The 22971-nt window shown below is 36.5% G+C and overlaps 1 protein-coding gene across 2 annotated transcripts in view; it reads right to left on the bottom strand.

The window, feature by feature from the left end:
* VPS50 (VPS50 subunit of EARP/GARPII complex) overlaps positions 1-22971 on the bottom strand; it is a 79978-nt gene that overhangs the window by 34913 nt on the left and 22094 nt on the right. For both annotated transcript variants that reach the window (XM_054058769.1, XM_054058770.1), the window contains exons 10-17: positions 19996-20038; positions 17103-17201; positions 14458-14598; positions 11405-11540; positions 5363-5460; positions 4527-4621; positions 3862-3960; positions 550-640 (exon numbers count right to left, since the gene is read on the bottom strand). In XM_054058769.1, coding sequence (XP_053914744.1) covers positions 550-640; positions 3862-3960; positions 4527-4621; positions 5363-5460; positions 11405-11540; positions 14458-14598; positions 17103-17201; positions 19996-20038 — 802 coding nt within the window. The remainder of the gene's footprint in view (positions 1-549; positions 641-3861; positions 3961-4526; positions 4622-5362; positions 5461-11404; positions 11541-14457; positions 14599-17102; positions 17202-19995; positions 20039-22971) is intronic.

The raw sequence follows: 22971 nt of genomic DNA on the forward strand, positions 1-22971 counted from the left end.
ACAATTTTAATCATCAACACATCAGTTTCAGTATTATTAGGACTTCAGTTCGATGAAAACAGAGCATAACAATATCCTTGTGGACCATTAACTTGATATGAAAAATTTCACCAAAGCTTGCTGCTTATTTAAACATGATTTTCATGCTGGCTCAAGTTAACCTTGGAATTGGCAATATTACACTATCCTGTCTTTCTAATTTTATCATGTTTTGGGTATTACATGCAACACATCTCTTGCATTCGGTATTTGCTGTCTAAAATTAGGTGAAAACCAAGAGAGTTTTTTTAGTTCACAGAAATCAGGAGACAAAATAATACCTGCTTACAACTGTAGCATCTTCTTTAAACTTGTCTGAAATGGGAACATTACTGTTATAAAAGCATTTGAATCGTAACTTTACATTATCTCAAAGTGAAATATAGGGATTTTTAGCAGCCATTAAAAACATTTGCACAGTAGTTTAAGGGTCTTACCACTTCTCGGAATACCTGGACACTTAGCTATTAAAATATTACTACATTTTTATGTGCTACTCATAGAACGTACATGAAGCTGCAGAATACTAAAGCTTGATTTAACAGGACAAAGTTCCCAAGTCTCATTCTCCAAAAACATTCTTAATTCTTCAAGACGGGTTCTGAAACAGAACAAATGAATACTTTTAATCAGTACGAAGAGTAAATCGGGAAGTAGACAACTATTTAACCTATGCAGCAAAAAACACCTTAAAAAACTGCATAAAAATCTCCATTTGAGAAGAGATATTTAACTCATTCTTTCAACTGACAGGCTATTTTAAAGCTGTGGCTACAAATACAATGTATGTTTTATGACACCTCTGGAGAAATTCTCAAAGAACATCAACCTCCAAAATTTAGAAACAAGTTTTTTTGCCCAAACCATTAGATAGTATAGAAGAACATATATGATTATGCAGTAATACTGGACCTTTTTTCCTCTATGTAGACTGCAGAAAGCAATACAATACATACAAACACTCTTATAGCAGTGCAATAGCTGCTGTGAGCCCACAAAAGATGCTTCTTTCAAACACACGGAAAACAACAGGTAGAAAAGGGAAGTAGAAAGAACTAATGTTCTACAGACATCTCAACTTTTCAAAGAAAAAAGTTAAATTAATCTCCAAAGCTTTATTTTTTTCATAGCTTAACTTTACCTTGGTACCAATTATATATCTATGCATTGTTTCTGTTCTACTTTTAGTGACTAGAAAAGCCTCCTTTCAGCCTCAAGCAGAAATATCCTTAATAAAGAAAATATTTTGCCACATAAGCAGGAACTAAGATAGGAAAAGACAGCAGTAAGTGCTTATTGAGGTCACATTGCTGTATATTTTCTACTTAGTATATGGTATGTTGTTTTGCTTAACAATCAGTAGTTGGTAAATTATGCCCTGGCTTTCTAATTAAGCAGTAAAATATTCTAGAAATACCATTATTCCAATAATGAACTATAATCACCACTACAATTAAAATTTTCTTGCCTCGGCAACATGAGCAATATGCCAAATTTTGACTACAGTTTGCTGTATCTATTTAAATGCAAATAGACTTCAAGTGCTATTTTTGAGGCATTGAGTACTTGCTGCTTGCTGAGCTTCTCGCAGTAAAGCCGGCAGCAACAACAGAAAAACTGTGAAAATCAGCATTATAGATTACAATTATTTGAGAGGAAGACTAAGGAGAAAGGTCATAGAAAAGTAAACATTTAAAAGCCACACAGCATCAGTTTTTGTATCATTTCAAAGTTGAAATCAAGGCACTGACAAACTACTTAAACAAATGCTTTTCATTTTCACCAGCATACAAATCTGGGAAGTGGCATGCATAGAGGGTCTGATGCACTTTTTTCTCTAAAGAGCTCTAGTGATCAGATACACTTTTTTACAAAACAAAAAAGTATATTGCTCCCCAAAAATTATCCTAGTGATGCTCTCTGCCAAAAGTCCACTTTATTTTTTCAAAATAGTCAACTTTTACCCAAAAAAGCCTTCATATATACTCTAGTATTACATTGTACTTCCATGCTTTTTGAACGACTTGGGCAGTTCCTCTGAGGCCTTCTCTATGTTGGTAGTTCTCTAAAGCACCAAACTCTGCCCAGGAGGCCATATATGTCAAATTACACAATCAATGAACTGACTAATCCCAGACTCAGCATTTCAGCTCTATGTGGCCTTTATATACTAACGAATCCTTAAAAGCACTAGCTTTATTTTTCTTTCCCCTACAAGTAATACGGAAGGGGAGTGAAAGCCACATTAGCTTGATCTGAAAAGGCGAGGGCCAAAAGCTTTTATATAAACCAACTTGAGAGACAAAGCTGAGAGGGAAGATTTTTTTAATATTTTCCTTGTGAGGATGAAAACATCAGCCAATTAGTCTTCACAACACACACACACCACGAAACTTGTAAGAAGTATTACAAGGTTCACATAATTTGAGTCACATCAGTAAATACTTTTATTTTCACAAGAATTACAAGAAACATTCTCTTAATAATAACCACAAGTTTTTTAAAAAAATTATTATTTCTACACATATACCATCAATGTTCCTTAACCTTTATTTTACTAAAGACAATTCCGAAAATCTGCCTCTGATTCCCTAAACTGTTAAATAGGTCCTTGAAGTATAAGCAAAGCCATAATGGTCAAAACCAGATTTAATTAACCAACTAAGGTAATATGTGGTTAGTCAGCATAGTAGAAGATCATCAAGCAGACCAAAACAGATCTTCTAAACCTAGAGCTGCAGACTTAGTTTCCAAATCAGTTCATGACATTCAGTTCGGGGTTTGGAAATGCTTTCAACAAATACAGGTGGTATGGCATCTTAATCAACTCATGTCCTGACAAGACCTATCGTGCATCTGATTAAAGTTCAAGCTTTTCAGACTACCGGAACCGAGGTCTTCATCAAATGTTGAAGAAGAAATCCTAGCTACAAACTACCAAAGCTGGAAGAAATTCCAAACCACGTTCCCATCTTCTGAATTTAGACCCTGCCTCGTGTTTCCCTGTCATGTTTCATGGATTTTAAGCCTAAGTCTCAGACCAAGTGGTTCTGGTTGTTTTAGTTGTATGACAGCTCTCATACTACAGAGGACAACAGATCAAGACTGGGAAAGCAAGAGTTTCTCAGAGCAAGTAATGCTGTATTTCTTTCCATATCTTCCCCAGTTATTTACGCCCAGAAAGAAGATAAATGCTAGGTAACTAGAATGAAAGAGTTGCCAATCATCCAAACCAAAACAATTGGGGAAATCAAGACAATTAAAACAAAAAGATAGACAAGTCTTGAAGCAGTCAGAGCCACACATCCTATCTGAAGTCAGAGACTGCCTGCACAATACAGCACATGAGATTGGCCTCAGATAAGACAGCAGAGTTGACTGAAACAGATCCCATCAAGGAAAAAATATTGAAAATATGACTCATTTGATAAACAAAACTGTGCATTGAAAACAACATCTCATAGCTACACATGACCAGTGGCACAGAAAAAGAAGTAACAATTTTGCTTCCTTAGGATCCCAGGAAACAGCTTAAGAGACAGCTTGAAAATCTACTTAAACTCCGCATAAGAAGCTTTTCTTCTTTATCTGTCTTGCCTGCTGCAGAACTAGAGTTACCCACAACTATAATGGAATCAAAGGCTTCTCCACCCTCTCCCTTTCTCCAGGTTTCAGAGCCCAGTCCTCATCCTGAAACATATTCCACCGTCAACCTCAATGCAGCAACATTATACAGTGGAATTCCTCTGGAAAACCTTTAGAATTAAAAGCAACAAAAATAAATGCCACTAGATTAATTCACTGCACATATAGTAGTCTCACCTGTGGTATGTTTTGAAATAGTTAACACTTTGTTTTCTGATAGATTCTTGCAAAACTTCAGACTTGCTGCCACAAAATTCTTCTCCAACTTGCATCAACCTGTAGCAATAAAACACAGTTTAAAAATATTTTTACCTGAATTACAAGCCTCAGTGATCACCACTGAGCGTACATGTATTCTCAGAAAAGCAGAGCACCATTCTTGCACAGAAGTGCAAGTCTCATTTCCTTCCAAATCCTATCATAATGTCCCAAAGAGATAAAAAGCATAAGCAAAATAAATGTCTTTTTGAGATCCCATTAATAATATGTACAGATTAGCAGTACTTATACTGCTTTTGACTGAGAGTTCCTTTAAAAGCTTTTAGAAACGTCAAACTTGTCAGGTCTGCATATCTGATATCTTAAAAGTGGACAATATTGAGACAATAACATATTTCAGTACCACTTGAGCAGCAAAACAGTTTATGTTACCCCTTTCATGTACCAAGAGAGATTGGCACTCACAGATGAGCACTTCTTTATGTGACAGTTTTCAAACAAGCAGTAGATGGGAACAAAGTTGGCATCAGAATGCAAATATCAGCCTTAATTAACTGTGCTGTCTTATCAGAGCTCAAGTTTGTGCACATGTATCAAGTGGTCTTATGACCACATCAGTATACCTGCTGATAACATCAAGTACAAATATGAAGTCGTCGTATTTGAAGCTCGACAGATCAGTTCCCAGAAGATATGTTTTCACTTTCAGTTGAACATCCTATAAAACACAAACAAGTTTTTGTATACTTAGTACACTGAAGACAAAAAGGTGAAGGCTCAGATGGCTGGGTCGTTATCACTTTTTGGTTTGTCTGCAGTTTTAGCTTCTTTTTGAGATTTAGAGTAGAATTCCATTTTCTGCAACACAAATGATTTCTCACTGACCATCTAAAATAATATTGGAATCAGTTTCTTTAACACTCTATATAAGACAAGGTCAATCCTAGATGCTTTATTGTTACTGCAAACCCAGAGCTTTGGATTACAATTCAGCCATGTAAAAGTTTTGTAACTTTTTCATCATACATTTGAGGTCTCGTTGCACATCAAACTGATCCAGCAGTCAGACTAGGAATATTGTGAAACCAGGCAGGTTCACAAGACTTCAGGTTCTCTGTAGCTACGGTTATACCAGAAACACAAAACAGCATGACTGTTCTAGCAGCAAAAAAGCACAAGAAGAAAATTGATTGTGGGACAGCACACAGGTTGGGAGAAGTGGAATCAGGCAGAAAGTCATGTTACTATGTCTTTGTATCTTGACTAGGTTTGTAAGCATAGCGACCAAGTAGTAACTGAATCGTACATGTTACACTTCCATTGTTTTGATATATTTAGCTCAAAACAAATATCTCCAGAGACTTTTTTTGTAAGAAGATTAGTATAAATACAGCTGTAATTAATATTAGGAGGAGGAGGGGGGAGATAAATATTTAGAAAAAAAATCAAAAAAACATACCTGCCATATTCGTGAAAGCCCATGCTCCAATTTCTTTTTTACATAGCTGCGGTCAAAACTGTTCTCTTCAGTTCCAATCACATTGCTACCATCTGAAACTGAAGGTCAAAAGTCTGGTAGATATTTCCAAAAGCCTCAAAACGTATCCTAGTTTTCTACCCATAATGAAATCCAGGCCTTAGCCATTATCTTATTACCCATTATGCAAACTCCAGAAGAGCTCCATAGCTCTTTTTACTTTTGAAACTAAGTAAATAAAGTGCATATAAATATTATACGCTAACACAGACTAGGCGAGCTTCTGATTCCCTTTACATAAGCAAGACTTCCCATTCAGTAAAAATAAAAAAGAGGTAAGAGTAACAGAAATTGATATTTCAAATGCAAACAGTAAAGCTGAATGCTGGAATGAGCTCTGCTCACCATTTACAAGATTCTCTAAGATATTTTACACCTTTGTACACAATAATCATGAACTTCAAAATTTCAGAAGCAAGATTGCAACTCATTGCCCCTGTAAATTCTGTCTACAACTCTGAGGAAAAAATACTGAAAATGTTTCCATGAATTATGCAAGTAATATAGCATTATTCCTTTTTTTCCTTCTCTAGTATGAAGCTATGTTTACGCATGAAATTATGTCAATCATAATTCCAAATAATTTTATTTAATTCTAAAACCTTCATTCCCACAGCAAAGGATCACTTTCTAAAAAAAGCACTGTAAAGCATGGTAAACCTGGTAAACTTCTCCTGCACGTGGTCCTCTCTCTCCCTATGGAGAAAATATATTTTATTTCCACTTAAAAAAAAAAAGAGATGGATATTTAATTAGTTTGTGAGCACACAGTCGTGGTTATGCTTGCAGTCTGTGGTGGCACAGGGTCATGCAGTTTGCTTCACAGCCTATGACTGCCCACAGGAAAGCTTTGTCTTAGGCAGACTATACATACAAACTTTCCTCACAATAAGAAAACTCTGTTGTTCTTAACAAAGAGAAAAATTATGCATGTTCTTTAAAGCCCAAATGTTTTAGTGAGTTGACATGAAAGATAAAACTTCATGTAAAGTATTACATGAATCATGTGGGCTACTACAAAGCATACAGCCCTCCTTCTACCCTATCATTCAAGAGGCTACAAGAAGAGAACTATGATTGCCTGTAGTATCCCAGGGTCACCATGCAGCTCAGATCTATCTTCCCACTTTTTCTGCAGCTGCCAGCTAGTTTTCCATACTTGAGAAGGCCATTCACTCCCTTGTTCGTGGTCCAGCTAGTCTCATCCTTCTATCTCCACAAACAGGCTCCCAACTCAAAGCCATTTCTTTCCCTGATGCCAGCATTTCCTCTCAAAAACCTCTACACAGCCCCAAGGCATCATTTTGCACGTGTTAGTTTCATCCCTGCTGCCTGGGCTTCAAAGGAACAAGCAGTACAAAGCCCAGATCCTACAGGAACCCAGAGAGGGAAAGCCAGCCTCTAGCTATAATTCGAGTCTACCTGGAGAGCCACAGGACATGGCTAACAGATTAGGGCACGTCTAACATCCTTGACTTAAGACTACATTCTTGAAAGATGGACTCTTTTTTTTTAAGCTTTAGGCTTCATGACCAGGTAGATACATCACTGCTACAATGCAAACAGGAAGGTGAAGGAAGGAGTAGAATGTTTAACCGCTCCTCAAGAACTGGCAGTAGTGCCTTGGCCAGCACTAACTTATGGAATACATTACTGAGGAGGGCAAGAGGGTGGAACTTATTTTGAGGATCAGCAAGGGATTCGGAAGTGATCCAAGGACATGGAACTGCCTCAATGGGATTACAGGCAGCTTCCACTCAGAGTGACAGGACTAAGGCTGTGAAGCACATTCAGCTGTTAAATCCTGTGATGCTGCCAGATGGCTCAGGTGCAGCTCCAGCAGTTTTTCATTCATGAGTTGATCTCATCAACGCAGGGACAGGATTTTATGTCATCTTTCAAAACTAGCAAGGACAAAAATGCCACCTGCATACTGATTCCTTGTCATAATAGTGTTCCTTAAATGGTAATGTGCTACTGGGAACACAGTGAGAGATAATCTTGACTGACCTTTGCAGTTCTTCATGACTAGGATTCGGATTTGTAGTTCTGTACAGAGAGCCTCCTGGCTTAGTTTCACGTTCCTCAGAGAGTGAGTAGCAATTTTTAATGTCTAATTTTGCTGTCTATTGAAGAAGAGTCCAGGACCATAAAGAACTGACATCTGTCCTCCATTTGCCAGTGCTAAGAAATTTTTTGCCAACAACAAAAGTGCTCTTTCCATGTTAGGCCTTACCCTGATATCAGACCATGCAGTCTAGATGAATAACAAGTAAATATCGTGAGCACCTTACTAATGAGCGCAGTATGGAATGGGAGGCTGGTTACAAAACTTTAATCAACCTTTTCAGATGTGTGGAGAACAGATCTCCGTAGCACTGCCTGGACTGCTGCATGTTTAAGACAAGGAAGGGGAGGATCATCCACTGAACAAGAATGGTTATGACTGGTGTCAGATACTGACAATTCAATTAAACTAAAATACAAAAGGGCACAGAAGACTCGGACCATGTTCTGACCATATTTTCTTCAGATCTCCCAGTGCTCACTATCAACTGAACAGAGTTTCCTTCTGTAACAATCACTAATCCTAAATCGCACATACCAGTGCCTCATACTCCTAGTCCTAAGCCAGATTCTCCGTGAGTAGAAGAGCATGATACACATCTTCCTTCTCCCCATCAACCACCTGTTTTCTGCTTTAAAATTTTTCAAAGTGTTTCTCAGAACTAGAACTTTTTGCATTTCCCATGTAAATTAAAAAATTTTGCAAATATATATATATGTTATCTATTACATGAATGCTTATAACAGGAACAACAAAAATATGAAACCTTCAACACTTGTAGCTCCACTAAAATTAAGTAAACATGGTGAAAATGGTTACTGAGAAGGATTGTAGTCTTGCTTAATTCCTTTCAAGTGCAGCTACTAGATGTGGCTAGACATGTTATTAAATTATCACCTCTATCAAACACTGAGGAAGCTTCATCTGGAAGCTAGGGATTGTGACAGTGAACATATGAAGACTACTAAGAAGAATCTTCAAGCCAGTTAAATTAAAATTAGGCCAGACCTCAATACGGAGCCAGTATAATACTATATGCAGCCAGAATGTAAAAGCTTTGGTACTTTCAATTGAATAACTACTCCTCACTATTAAAACCATAATAAAAAACATTACTACATTTGGGCTTACATGACAGATAGTTATTAATTTTTTTCCAAGGCTGCAAAGCTGTGTTCAATTCTTTCCCGTTTAAAGTCATTGAGACTGCTTCTGAGGGTTGACTTTACCTTAATTACTCAAAATGAGAAAATAAAAGGCTGCTTGACATGAAAACAAGACTAAAATATAATTCCATACTATATATACTGTTGCAGGGCACTCAAAATTTTTCTTATGAAAGAAGAAAACATAAAACAAATACTAGCCACTGTGTAAGTAAATTATAATTTAGTAATTGTATCTAAATACGCTCCTCTTCTCCTGAAAGCAATTATTCTAACAAACACATTTTCAAAAGTGATTCCATGAAAGATTAAAAAAAATACAAATAGAAAGAATAATCCAACTAGGGAAACAATAAGCAGATTTATCCTCTGACTACATGAGTAAACGTAACCAGCTATCCTTAGTCACAGCATGATCTTTAGAAGTTTCTGCAACCTCTTCTCTTCTATACTTCAGCAGAATGAAGCCAGGCTTGAACAAGTCAGTATCTTTGACCTATTCTCAACATGAAGACCACAGTCCTTGTCCTCACAAACTGCCATTTATGAAGGAATGGCTGGATGGAGTCAAACAGATTTTATTGTTCAATAATAACCCATGCAATTTTATCTCTCACAATCTCTCAGTGCTCCCTGCTATGGCCAGTCATGCTAAGAAAGAGGTCTTGTTTCCAATCTTTTAATGAACTGTATTGTGGCTAATTTCACACATGCAAATATATGAACGTAGGATAATTTCCTTGAAAATCAAGGATTAGATTAGACTAAGGTCCACAAGCACTTCAAATTTTTGCTTTAAAGAATTTGGAAAAGCAGAATACATAAATATTTGTATTTCATATGAAAATAAGAATCAGAAACATCCAGGAGATATACTTTTAGATGCCTGTATTAAAATAAGTAACTTCTCAGGTTTCTCGGTATTTCTCCAAAATTCATAAAGGTAGCCTTCAGCCACAGCAAAAGTTTTTTGTTTGCCTCATGCTTTAAAACTATTTAGGATTCCATTAACATCTAGAGATAATTATCTGTTTCCATTTAGCTTATTTCGAGTAAGGTTTTTTTTAATTGATCTTAAAAAAAAGTAATCCCCAAAGGCCAGTCTGCACTAAAACTGACAGAACAACTGCAAATTCTGAATTCAGTTCTAAGGAAAAAAAAAACAGAAAAGCCTCAAGGTCTCACTCCTATAAACATTACAAACAAAAAAAAATGCTGTTGTGAAAGTATTTTTTATTCCATTTTGCCCTTCAGTCTCAAACTAAACTAATTTTCAGAACACAAACAGAATATTGAACAATACAAAGCAGACCCCTTTCCTCAGAAATGCAGAAGGGTCACAAGTTATGCAAAATATATTTTAACATCTGTAACAGGCGTTTACAATCACAAATATGTGATGCATGTTCTAGACGAGTGCAACCTCCTTTACATAATCCATGCAGGATTTCTTTTGGATAAGTTTCACTACTAAAATAGAAATATCTATGTAATTCATGTCATTAAGTCCAGCTTCTCACTTCTACAGCTGGGTTTGTGTCTTAAGATCACGAATCCTTTGACCAATTTAAGGTACTTCATAAGACTGCACACAAGAGAAAAGTACTGGGACAGCCTTGAGTTCTCAAAACAACAGAAGCTGGATACACACACAACAGTTAAGACTGCTCCTTCTATTACTCCATTCTTTAGGGTTTGAGGGAATTATCTTAGCATAATCTCCTGAACTGCCTCCATGGTTCCTTCTGACACACCCATCCTTTCTTACAGGAACTTTACTCTTTGGATTTAGCACTTACCACAGCTATCGAATCAGTAAATACAGAATGAGACTACCATCTACAGGTTTACAAATTACTACAGCACGAGCAATGACTTTTAGAAAGAACAGACATTGGTAGATATTTATAGTCCCTCTGAAATTAAATTATGCTTGTAAAATTCCCTTTCGTGTACTTTATCATTACTGAGGTATTTGAAAAAGTGATTCTGTAGCTCAAATTTATTCTAGTTGTGCAGTACAGCTAAGCCACGATGCCTCCAGAAACTGAAAAACTGAGTGACAGAAGATTTATTGGATTAGTAGTAAACGTACTAAAACACTCTGGCACACATTTAAAAAGCAATGCATTTAAAACTACTCCTGTGAGTGAATATACCATTTTTTTAGCCTTAATGGTTCCTTTAAAAGGTTTTGCAGTGCAAATGGTTCTCTCTCATCAGGATATCCCAGGTAACTACACTAAGGAGAACTATTTTTAAAACTACATCTAGAGCTGAGCAAATAGTCTACCGTGACAATGTTTCCATCCAATAATTTCTTTCTGATATGTACTTTATTTTACACAGGCAAAGATTAAAATAAAATAAAAACAAGAGAAGGAAATGTAATTAAGTGAAGTTATTTTAACCCTGGTCCTATGTTAAACGGAAAAATCCTCAGATTCGGTAGTCATCTACCACAGCTGACTTCCAGCTCAACAGTAAGCACTACTTAAAACAGAACTGCTTATATCTGTAACAACAGCACACATACATCTTGATTAAAAATTAACCTTACACTAAAGACTCCTGAAATCCAGTGAATAAGTCCTTAAGGCACACCATAAGCAATAATACTGAAGGAATCAAATCAAGACCACAAAGACCCTGACACACAAATTACCAACTTGAGCACAAGAAAAGTTATTTTCAAATATCAGAACTTTTATTTCCGGAGCAGTTTCCTACCAGAGGACACAGCTGCTGCCTCATCTTGGTCATGATTTTCATGCCACTGCATTGTTCGGTAGTAACTGAGCATGACTTCCCAGAGAGCTTTGCAGAGATCAGCAAGGCATGGAATGTAGCTGTCTGATGTAATATGCTACAGAAAAACAAAATAATATTGTGAAACTTAACAATTATACTCATTTTCTGCAGAGCCAAATCAAACCACACAAAACTCTCCAAATTCATACAGCTAAGGTCTTTGACATGTAGCAGTTCCCTTTTCAAAAGTATTCTGAGAGCTGATGAATGCCTGATTTTAGTCAACTAATCAAATGGTGTCTAAAAGTGCAAACTTTATTTGTTAGCACCTTTTTTTTTCTTTTTTTCAATTGGTCATTATATTAACCACCTCTTACACTTACGGAACAGCAAGGTAGATACAGCTAAGGGTTAGCACATCTCACTATAAAAGAGGGATGAAGCCTCCCCTGTGACATGCAGAGACTGCACCCATTCAATGACAGAGATGTTCATACTGCAGCAGTGCAGAGAGGTCATCCTGGCTGGTGCCTCACTGGACTGAACGTTGTATAGAGAAGTAGTTTACCAACAAACAAACAAATAAACACAGATATCAGCCATCCCACCTCCCTAGTCCACCCTGGTCCAAAGAGCAAATAGTGGTTTAAGATATTCATTAGGAGAAGAGTATTAATTTGATCAGAGAAACAGATTTGCAGAAGCGATATCCAAGATAAGACTGTCAGGTAAACAGATGAATTTGAGAAGGGGACTTGTTACATAAAGAAGACCGTAAAATATGTTATCTCAGTGGCAAAGGCAAGTCACTCTAATCTTCACTCGCTGAAAAAGCTCAGCCTCACAGCTTAAAGAGAAAGGCAAAGTCCAGCTGCGCAAGCGTGATTTCAGTTATGCTATTATTTAAAGATTCTCAGAAAAGCCTGGAAATTGCACTTCAAATTAATCATAGTTTCCCACTGGAAAGTAGACATATAGTAAGGCACTGGAGGTAGACACATAGTAAGGCTCATATTTTAGTCTTAAACAATTTATTCCCTGACAACTGAATGCAAGAGATTAAAATCTGTTGGCATTTTTTCTCCAAGAAGTTAGAAATGGAACTGCTATGATAATCCAGTCTGATTTCACAAATGCACTGCAACAGATTAACAACCAACACTGAACAGCATGGTTTGTACCAAAGACCAAAATTTCCTATCTACAGCCTAAATATCTAATTGTTACCAAGAGAGTAGAGAAATATTAAAAAAAAAAAAAAAAATCAGTAAATTTCAAGGAAATCTCTGCACTATTTGTAGTACATTAAAGTCCCAAAGTTTTAGTACCTTCCTTTATACAGGCTGCCAGATCCCAGCTATTTCAAGTTCACATAGCTAAAGAAGCATCTCATGAGAGTTTTGCAGAAGGAAAACCAAATAGAAACAATGAGGTAATAATTTTTAACCATGCAGTTAAGGCCACTCTCTTTCAGTGTAATACAAAACGTGGTATTTCCAGTGATCTGAAAGATTCTTCTGCACTGTAAAGCATAAGGATCAACAGCAGCACTTAAACTGTATTTCAGAAGATGTCAGCAGGAGCTCAGTAGTATTGTTTGCAAGCACAGATAAATGGGCTTAGTATCATAAGCATTAGCAAATAAGGAGAAATAAACTGAAGGGCTTACAGAAGTATAAAGCAAAAAATCCTCAAAAAAAGTGCATCAGAAACTAAGAAATGAAAACAAAACCAAACCCTGAAGACTTAACGCAGAAATACAAAAGGCCTGCAGTCCAGAGAACAGAGACCAGGGCTTGCCGACTTTCTTCAACTAGAATTCATCTCAGTGGAGCAGATACCACCTATCTGAACCTTACTCATTCTGTTCATTAATACTTATGTCAACTACTCCCGATGAATTAATTTTTCATAATCCACCTTTACTCATGTGAAGGTTCCTAGATTATGTAAGCCTTGTAAGTCAAAGGGGCACCTCTTTGGAGTGAAATGGTTTTCAACACAGGTGTGTTGTTTACTAGTTGAATCTATATGTTCCCAGGAGACTGGAAAAGTGAAAGAGTAGAAAATGGAAAACACATCAGAATATGAACTTTAATCTCCTTGTGACCATACTTTGATTTAATAAATTGCAACTGATGGAGTGGATCCTCGAGTTGATGAACTATGATGAGGTCTTAGCCTGTGACTGAAAGGATGGTGCTAAAGAACATTCAAGATAGAAACATAATTTCAAATTTTAAATCAACATTAAAAGCACCCAAAATATCTCAACCACTCCCTCCGCTCCACTGAAGTTTAAGAAAATTTCTCAAGGGGTAACAGTAAAATCACAAGTGAAAGAATTAGACAGTGAACTTAAAATACTACTCAGAATACAGTAATTCCTACTAACATTTTAAAAAAAACAAAACAAAATATACACATGCAAGAAATTGCATCTAAAATCCATACTAGAGGAAAATACATGACTATTCCCAGTCCATGATCATCAGGCTTTTGCATATCAACATTACAGCTGTCCTTTATCATGATACAAGAAGTGCAATGAATCTGATACAAAGTTAGGATTAACGTGAAGACTCCAAACTAAGTGGGTATCTTTTCAACAATCCTTACTGAAATGCAGAATTTCCAACACAGAAATTGTAACTACTGCCTAAAAAATAATGCAAGGAATAAAGTTCAGAGGAATAAAGCTCAATGATAATAGTGATTCCAGTAACTAACACATTATACTGAAGACATGAGAGTTTCGAAATGTTGGTCTCCTGCTAGCATCCTACAATTTACCTCTTTACATTTATTTGGAGTTAGTGTAGACACCATCTAAAGTGCTAAGATTCAGTGTAATCAAAATCCACACTACGTTGTGAATAACAAATCTCTCAATCGGTCTGTGAGTTGTACTAAGAAACCATAGTAGCTCCGGGGTTATTTTTAATAACCAAGTCCCTACTTACATCAGGTACACCTACAACAGCAGAAAAAATCAAATTAAAAAAATATACATATAGGCAATAATTACATACTGTACAGAGGTCTTTGTACTGTAACTTCTGAAACTTGGTGTCTGTATTTCCTGCACACAGCTCCACATATCCAAGGACTACTTGAAACACAGTGTTGTGAATGGCTTGAGTGAAGTGCATATGTAACTGGTCCATTGCTGTCTGAAAGAAAAGGAATAACATAAAATAAAAAGGAATAACATAAAATAAAATAAAAAAAAAATCCAGTTTTTCATGCCATCATCTTTTAATGTAAATCTTTTTCAGTACTGAACACAGGATATTGTAAGCATGGCCTCCAAACTTTGTCTCAAAAATATCTAACATAGGACTTTGCAATACTACAACATGGCAACGTAAAAGATTCCAGATGTTGCCAGTAAAATCCATTTCCCCAGCCATCCTCCTTCTGTTACTCACCAGGTTTTTTTACATTAGCACTACTAAATATTAATTTTATGCATATAAAATATATTTAATTATAGAATTTACTTATTCAGTCATTTACCTTCCCAATCATTGATGAATGTGTCAAAAAGAAATTAGTTGAGAGCAGTGCTGATTTTCTGACTGGAAGCATTTCAATTAACATAAAAATATTTGCTTTGCAAAACCACAACTACAAAGTCTTCAATCCATCCACTTGACAAATTGAGCTCTTTCTTGAAGAATATAAAGTAGGATTAATGTTACAGAAAGGCATGTGCATCATACCAATAAATTTCTTATGAAAACCCTCTTTGCAATTAAGAAAAAATGACATTTGTTTAACAAAACCTACTTTTCCAGAAAAACAAATATCAGTACATGTACTAAACACAAACAACTATATAAGTTTTACCTTAATCATGCCTGAGTTCCAGGTCAGACTGTTCCTAAGTTATTTAACTTTTGTTAATAAATTGTATGTAACATTAGTCCATTTCAGAAACTTAACTTTCTCACTGCTTCAAGATACGCTAATAATCCATATATGTTGTATACAGAAGTTGATAAAAAATTATTTGAGATGCCAGAATTATCAGATCCTGCAAATTTGAGAATGTTGTTTTGCTACTTGACATTCTTAACTACCCCATGAGAAACAAACAAGTAATTCTACTTCAATCCTATTGCAAATAGCCAGTCTTCCGCAGCTATTCCTAACTTGAACTAGTCAAAGAGAACAAAATGACAAATGAAAACATGAAAAGTACTGAAGATGTTGAAGGTTCCTGTCATTTTGTTTAATAAGAAGGGGTCAAAATGACAGATATGTCAATAATGACAGCAACTAAATTATTCTCAGGACAAGTTCAAAACACATACTTAAATAGTAATGAAAGAATGTCAAAAACAAGTCACTCTGTCATGAGAGCAGAGCAGGCAAAACTATGCAGTAACAACACTTTTCTTTTGCTCAGAAACTTCATTCCTCTCCAACAAAAAAAGTCTGCCTTTCTCAACATATCATCCACTAGACTTTGAGGCAGTGAATGCATTATTACTACTTTTATGCAGTAAATACAGATAGTGCATGCAATGCACTAACAAAGGAAACATCTACTTAATTTCTCTCCTGTTTCTAAGCCGCAGTCTTCAAGCACTCCAAATAGTTCTGCTCATCGTCAAAGTATGGGAAAAGAAATTTATTTCTGTCCTACTGCAGAGCTACACTATTATCACAGTCATCAAAAAAGAACATAACCATGCTAGAAAGAAAAATTCTAATCAGAAAGAAACAAAAATTTAAAACCCCCCAAATAGTCATTTTAATTTCAGACACACTTCTGAATACTGGGAAAGAACATTAAAAAAAAAAAAACAAGCATAATAAACAATTAATGGAGTTCTTGTCCTGTTATCAGGGGACAGGCACTTTGACATGACCTTTAGCAACTAGAGCTTTCTGGAGCAATCTCTTCTCTAAGCAAAACATCACTGCTATACTGGCACCACTATGTTTAATGTCATTATGTTATGAACACCGATCACTGATGAAGGCCAAGACCTTCTCATCTCCTTACCCACTTGCCTTCCATAGCATCTTAGTGCTACATCCCACACTTCGTATCTGCCTCAGAAGGAAACAGCTTCGCTGCCTTTCCAAAGAAACCATCCTAAGCCACAAGGCAGCACACTAACAGAAGAGAACAATATCCTAGCAGAGAACTTACATATACAACTGTTTACATAAAAAAGGGCTCTAGGCACACAGAGACGTAACTTTCAGCACACGTCCACAGTACAGGTCTGATGTGCCGTGTCATGTTTTGTTGCCAAAAAAAAAAAAAAATACCTCCTCACATCTTCATTCTTGTCACATTCGAGTACTATACAAAATGGGAATGCACACAGACAAGGCACAGGTTGCGCCCAACTCAGTCACATGGACCTAGTTATAAAAAATACTACTCACATGCCAAATACAATCAATAACGCAATTAGTATTATAAATAGAGCTAAAATATGGAACTGTTACAGTTATACTCTGTCCAAAAAGCTACGTTACAGTAACACAGTTTACCTTTAGCAATTACTGTTAAATTATCTGAGCATTATGAAAGTCTTTGTATACTCAGCAAGATTCATCAGCATTAGGAAATTAAATTTCCCATTATACTATTTAAAGCTTCATGCTGTTACATTGCTTTTCTTTGTGACTCACTCAGAAGATGAGTACTAACCTGCGTTTTTCCAAGCAGTCTGTAAGCCTGCTGAACCTTTGTATAATGACTAACGTCAAAGTTCTTGCATATTTTGGAGAGTGCTACGTCCAGTTGTTCCTATATAAATGAAGGAAAAAATGTTAAACAGTCAATAACAAACAGGCCAAATAACACTTTAAACAACAGCAAGTGAGGAAAAGATACTCATTTAAACAATTTAATAATTATGCTTATACAATAGACAGGAATGCACATTATTGGACTACTTTGAGGTGTTCAAATGTTACTTCTTGCAATGTGTAATACTTCAGTCTAAAATTTCTGTCAGCCAATCTGTTCTACCGTTTTTGTGAACAAGCACAGTAAAAAGTACACTAACTACTGAAGTAAAATTAAAAGTGGTGTTTACTTTGAGAAGGTCTAGCACCACAATACAGGAGAGCTGGGATTTCTAACTTGGTCTACTTCTACTCCCAAGATAAAACCAGGTCTGGGGAATAAAAAACCAAAAACCTCCCCAGTTATTTCAGCTCAAGCATTTCAATTACAGACTTCTTAGCCCTCTGACTGCCATCTAATAAATGGAATTAACACTGTCCAACTAAAACCTCATTGTGAAATAAGTAATTTATTGAGTACTATTCCAGTAGCACGTGTGCACAGACACACCTGCATAATTACTAGATCTGTCATCAGAGCTGTGTCTGAGCATACTGCACAACATTACGCCTAAAATTAGTTATTTTCAACCAACAATGCAAGAAAAGAGAACAGGAATCAACAACATATGATAACATACACAGCTACCAGATATTTTCTCTCCTTGCAAGTCACTAAAGCCATTTCAATTCTTATTATTAAGGATCTTGCAATGTAATTTTGCTCTTGCAAAGAGAAACCACAGGAGATGGTTGTTTAGTCCCTATGTACTTTTACTTATTTCACTGGAAAAATGTCATTAATCACTTAATTAGCCACAAAATATTTTTGGATTTTAATCCTAGAGATTGGAGGGAGAAGGAAGCGTTGCTGTTGGGTCTGAGGTTGTATATTTTATTTTGTTGGGTTTTTTTAAGTAGATTATTCTCTTTAAGCTCAAAAAGGAAAAGTTGAATACAATCAAATACTGCACTTTTTCCTAAGCAAAATGGTAAAAGGACAAGTAACCTAAAGATTTCCAAACTTCTCTAAAGGGTTACTCAGCAACTAGAATTTCAGCCACATAGAGATTTTTAAAAAATGGTTTTCCTTCTCTTATTTCATGCAGAACAGCTGTACAGAGAGACACTGCCAATGAAGAGAGCTCTTAAACACAGAGCACATTAATCTTTTCAGCTGCATTTTTCAATCGTTCCTTCCACTACAGCCACCTTGCCTTTCATCTGTTACACAGTACAAAAGTAAGAACTAGATTACATGAAGAAAGAAGAAAAAAGAAAAAAGGAATGGACACAAGCAGAGGCACTTATCTACTGAGAATAATCATTATTAGAAAATTAACTAGCAGAATATGATTCTGTATTAACTAGAGCACATATTTCACAGGAACACTCCATGAACCCCAGGATGACTTACATGCTCACATCTGCATACACATAATTCCAGCAGAAAATAAGATACTTTCATAGGAAGCGAATAAGTTATTTCTGTAAATTCACAAATAATAAATAAAAATCTTGACTATGATTATTTGGCTATCTGTGAATTGCTATCACCAACCAACACAGAACATTTTACCAGATTTTAGTACAAGCAGAATTTGTCCTGCAAAGCTGTTACTGGAAGGAAGTAAAGATGCATGTGTCCTTTTAAGCAACTTGGCTGTTTGCTGACAAGGAATAAAAGGTATGTAAATGAAAGCAATAGGAATGAAAGCTGAGTGATCTTCAAAAAAACAAGTTTAATGACTGGTCTAAGTGAGAGTGAGGGAAAAAAACAGCCATCCCATTAGCTCTTTTGAACTAGCCATGCTCTAAATAGAGTACGTATCAGTGAAAGCATAAAAGAATAAAAAACCGCTTTGCAAGAAAGTGAAAGTACAAAGGCATAACTTAAGCAAATTTAATAAATTTCTAATTGTAAAAGGAATTAAATATCATGGTACTAATACATGCACCAATATGACTTTCTAAAGAGCATGTGACCAGAGGTATGCAATGCTGCTAGGATAGCTAATTCCATTTCCTGCTAAGGATTATGAATACATCTGTAGGCATTACGTGTACTACATATACATATTCATACCTACATTAGTAGACTTACAAAAAGCTTGCCAAGTTCCTGATCAAAATTACTGAGTAATGCAGTTAAAAGAATTCCTATTGTTAGTGAACTTCTTTTTGCTACCATTTTCCAGCAAGACTCTTGCCATTTTATACACATTTGCTTTTGCAATACTATCTACCAGCTTAAACTAATCTTCCGTCATATACACTTCTTTCCCAGCTATTCAAGTCTTCTTCCCTATGGCTTACCACTGGCCCTATCTAGCAGTTTCCAGAGTGCTGACCTCTAAAATTTCCAATGAAACCGTCATCTCTTGTGTAGCTTATACAAACCTATCTGCATGCTGCTAATTTACTTTTCACAGCTGTTTAAGAGTAGTCTATAAAGAACTCAGAGGAGTTCATGGACTGAAAATCGTCGTGCATCTTGACCACACAGAGAGCATACCATTGCTCCAGTACTTCAAATGTTATGTGCCTATTTTATTTGACTGCTTTTACCCAATTGAAGTGGGCACAGTTAGTGACCTGGGCTCATAAGTTTGACAACATATTGTACAGCATTTAAGCTGACTGCAGCATGGAAGACTACATGACTATAGCATTCTAAAATTGGTATTTGAAAGAAATGTGCACATTCTATAACTCTGCTAACTTATACTAAAAAACAATATATTAATTCTTACCTCTATTTGTTCCAAGGTGTCTTGCAGTTTTGAATTCAACTCGCTATTAATGAAAGAAAAAGAAATCAAATTACCAATCATATTAACTTTTCACACCGTTTCTTGTTTCCAAAAAAACTATTTCATAGAATCACAGAATGGTTTGGGTTGGAAGGGACCTCAAAGATCACCTAGATCCAAATCCTCTGCCATAGGCAGGCACACCTTCCACTAGGTCAGGTTGCTCAAAGCTTCATCCAACCTGGCCTTGAACACCTCCAGGGTTGGGGCATTCACGACTTCTCTGGGCAACCTGTTTCTGTGCCTCACCACCCTCACAGTAAAAAAATTTCTTCCTAATATCTCATCTAAACCTCCACTCTTTCAACCTAAAATCATTACCCCTTGTCCTATCCCTGCACTCCCTCATAAAGAGCCCCTCCCCATCTTCCGTGCAGGCCTCCTCTAAATACTGGAAGGCTGCTATAAGGTCTCCCTGAAGCCTCCTCTTCTATAGGCTTTAACAAGCCAAACTTTCTCAGCCTGTCCTCATATGGAAGGTACTCCAGCCTTCTGATTATCTCATGGCCTCCTCTGGACTCAGTCTAACAAATCTATGTTCTTCCTCTGCTGAGAACTCCAGCACCGAACAAAGCACTCCAGGTGACGTCTCATGAGAGAGGGTAGAGAGGAAAAGTGCCCTCCCTCGACCTGCTGGCCTTGCTTCTTTTGACGCAGCCCAGGATACAGTTGGCTTTCTGGGCTGCAAGTGCACGTTGCCAGCTCAGCGTTGAGCTTCTCCACCACAAGCACCTTCAAGTTCTTCTCTTCAGGGCTACTCTCAATTCATTCTCCACCCAGCCTGTATATGTGCTTCAGATTTGCCTACTATCAAGCCACAATGCAGTAATTTATCATAAATCATTAACCTACTCTTACGGTGTCAGACTAGCATTGCCACCTGACTGTTACTACTGAAAGGCACTTGCTGCAGGCATTTGCAGTATTCCTAACACTTCAAATTAAAATACTTGTTGCAGCAGCACATTAGCCTATGTTTACAATGCAACAGTGCTAAGGTGGCCCAGACAAGCCCCCACCTTGCTAGGATTTAGCCAAGCTTTCAAAGACATTCCCAACTCCAAAGAAACTTGTGCTCTAAATGTTTTGATTTGGTGCTCTGATCTACAGCAGAATGTAACCAGAAAGGTCAGGGCTATCAACGCCTTTGCAAACTATGGCATACTAACTTTCACTTGTTGCTCCGGAAACCCTTACAGGAACATTATAGGAAAAAAGGAATAAGTTTATACAAGCCTCAGAAAATGCCAAGCAAGCCTCAGCCTGCAATCTGGAGGAGGTCAGGGGCCTGAGCCCTCGTGTCACAATTCCCAGCAAATGCCCCATGATGGGAGCCTTACCAGAACAGTGTACACTTCTATCTTTTTGGGAGAGCAGGATGAGGCAGAATGAAAAAAAAGTCTTTTTCCACATGAAACACAACCACGGTAAAACTGCCATGTGTTTCTTACCCATTCAACTCCTGTAACAGTGATGTCTTCCCACTCAACCAAGGGTTCAAACACCAATATTAAATACACACATTCACAGTTTGTTTATTCAATCAAGCTATACTATACGGAGGTGCTTGCAAGAATACAGACTACTTTTACGCTGACTAATTTACAAAAAGATGTGTGATCACTAAATTTCATAAGAAAAGTCACTTGGATGAAGCATTGAAATGAAAATGTAGAAATTTAGTGTCCAGCTAAATCTGTATGCATTTTCTAAGCCAGAATTACAAAGGCAGTGCTTGGACATAACAATTCCATGATTATTATGAAAACCCATTTACCATAATTGAGAATTTAACTCAAGGCATTCATTTAATTCATAAAAAAACTACTAGGAGTCTTTTTTTATTTTATCCCCACCCATACAAATCCAAATTAGTGCATTTTTAGAAGGCAAATTACTGCAATAAAACAGAAGTACCATTTTGACCCAAATGTAACAGACAGAATCATCCTATTATCTGATGCTGCATTTTCCATTAGGATTTTCAAGGGGGTCTACTCGCATCAGAAATGATCAAGAAGCAGAACGCAGAAGACTTTTACTTATATTTTTAAACAAAAATTGATCACATAATGCAAGCATTCCCTAGGAAGAAGATAACAGAAAACAAAAAGAATAGACATCCAGCTGATTATTTGAAAGGAGGATTAACAGCCAAGGAAGTCTTAGTAGGGAAGCTAAAGTGCTTACCTCTTCAGATTATGTATACATCAAAATAGAAAAATTATATGCTTTATAGAAAGGTTTAAATACCCTGCTGTTTAAGAGCTACACCCAATTCCTATCACAAGAAAAATGTGAAGAATGATTGTACAGAGGAAGGCACCTATTCTTGTCATGTGGACAGCAGACAATCAACAGCATACTGTGAAAATGTCATGGTAAGATACAGAGCTGTTGCCTCATATAGGCACATTATAAATAATAGCATACGTCTGTTTTCTTGATTAGCTGTTCTTTTATGCAGTTATAAACAGAAATGCAAAACATCCATTTATTCATTTAGCCCAGTCTCCTGCTAGCGAAACATTATTCCGTTTATTACATATTCTCACAGAGTTCTGAAAGTAAAATGGTGCAAAGAGGCCAAAATGCATGCACTGGGGCTGAGATTTACAGCTAAAACGTCCTTCTTCTCTTACAACACTAACTTAAATAAGCTCAAAAAAAGTCTCAGATTAAAGAAGCAGTGGTGATGTTTTCAGTCATCATCCTTTCTTTCAAGAAACTGTCTTCTTGGATGCAAGGATATTTTTAAGGGCAACAACAAAGTAAATCCTCACAGCTATTTGTCACTTATCTTGTCAGTATGCTATCAGATTTAAAATAGTATGACCTTTGCAGTTAAATATTTCAAATGGCACAAACATGAACTGTCACTTAAGTCCCAAATTTTGCTATACTGGATGTACTATA

The sequence above is a fragment of the Cuculus canorus genome, chromosome 2 (assembly GCF_017976375.1).
Source record: "Cuculus canorus isolate bCucCan1 chromosome 2, bCucCan1.pri, whole genome shotgun sequence".
Lineage (NCBI taxonomy): Eukaryota > Metazoa > Chordata > Aves > Cuculiformes > Cuculidae > Cuculus > Cuculus canorus.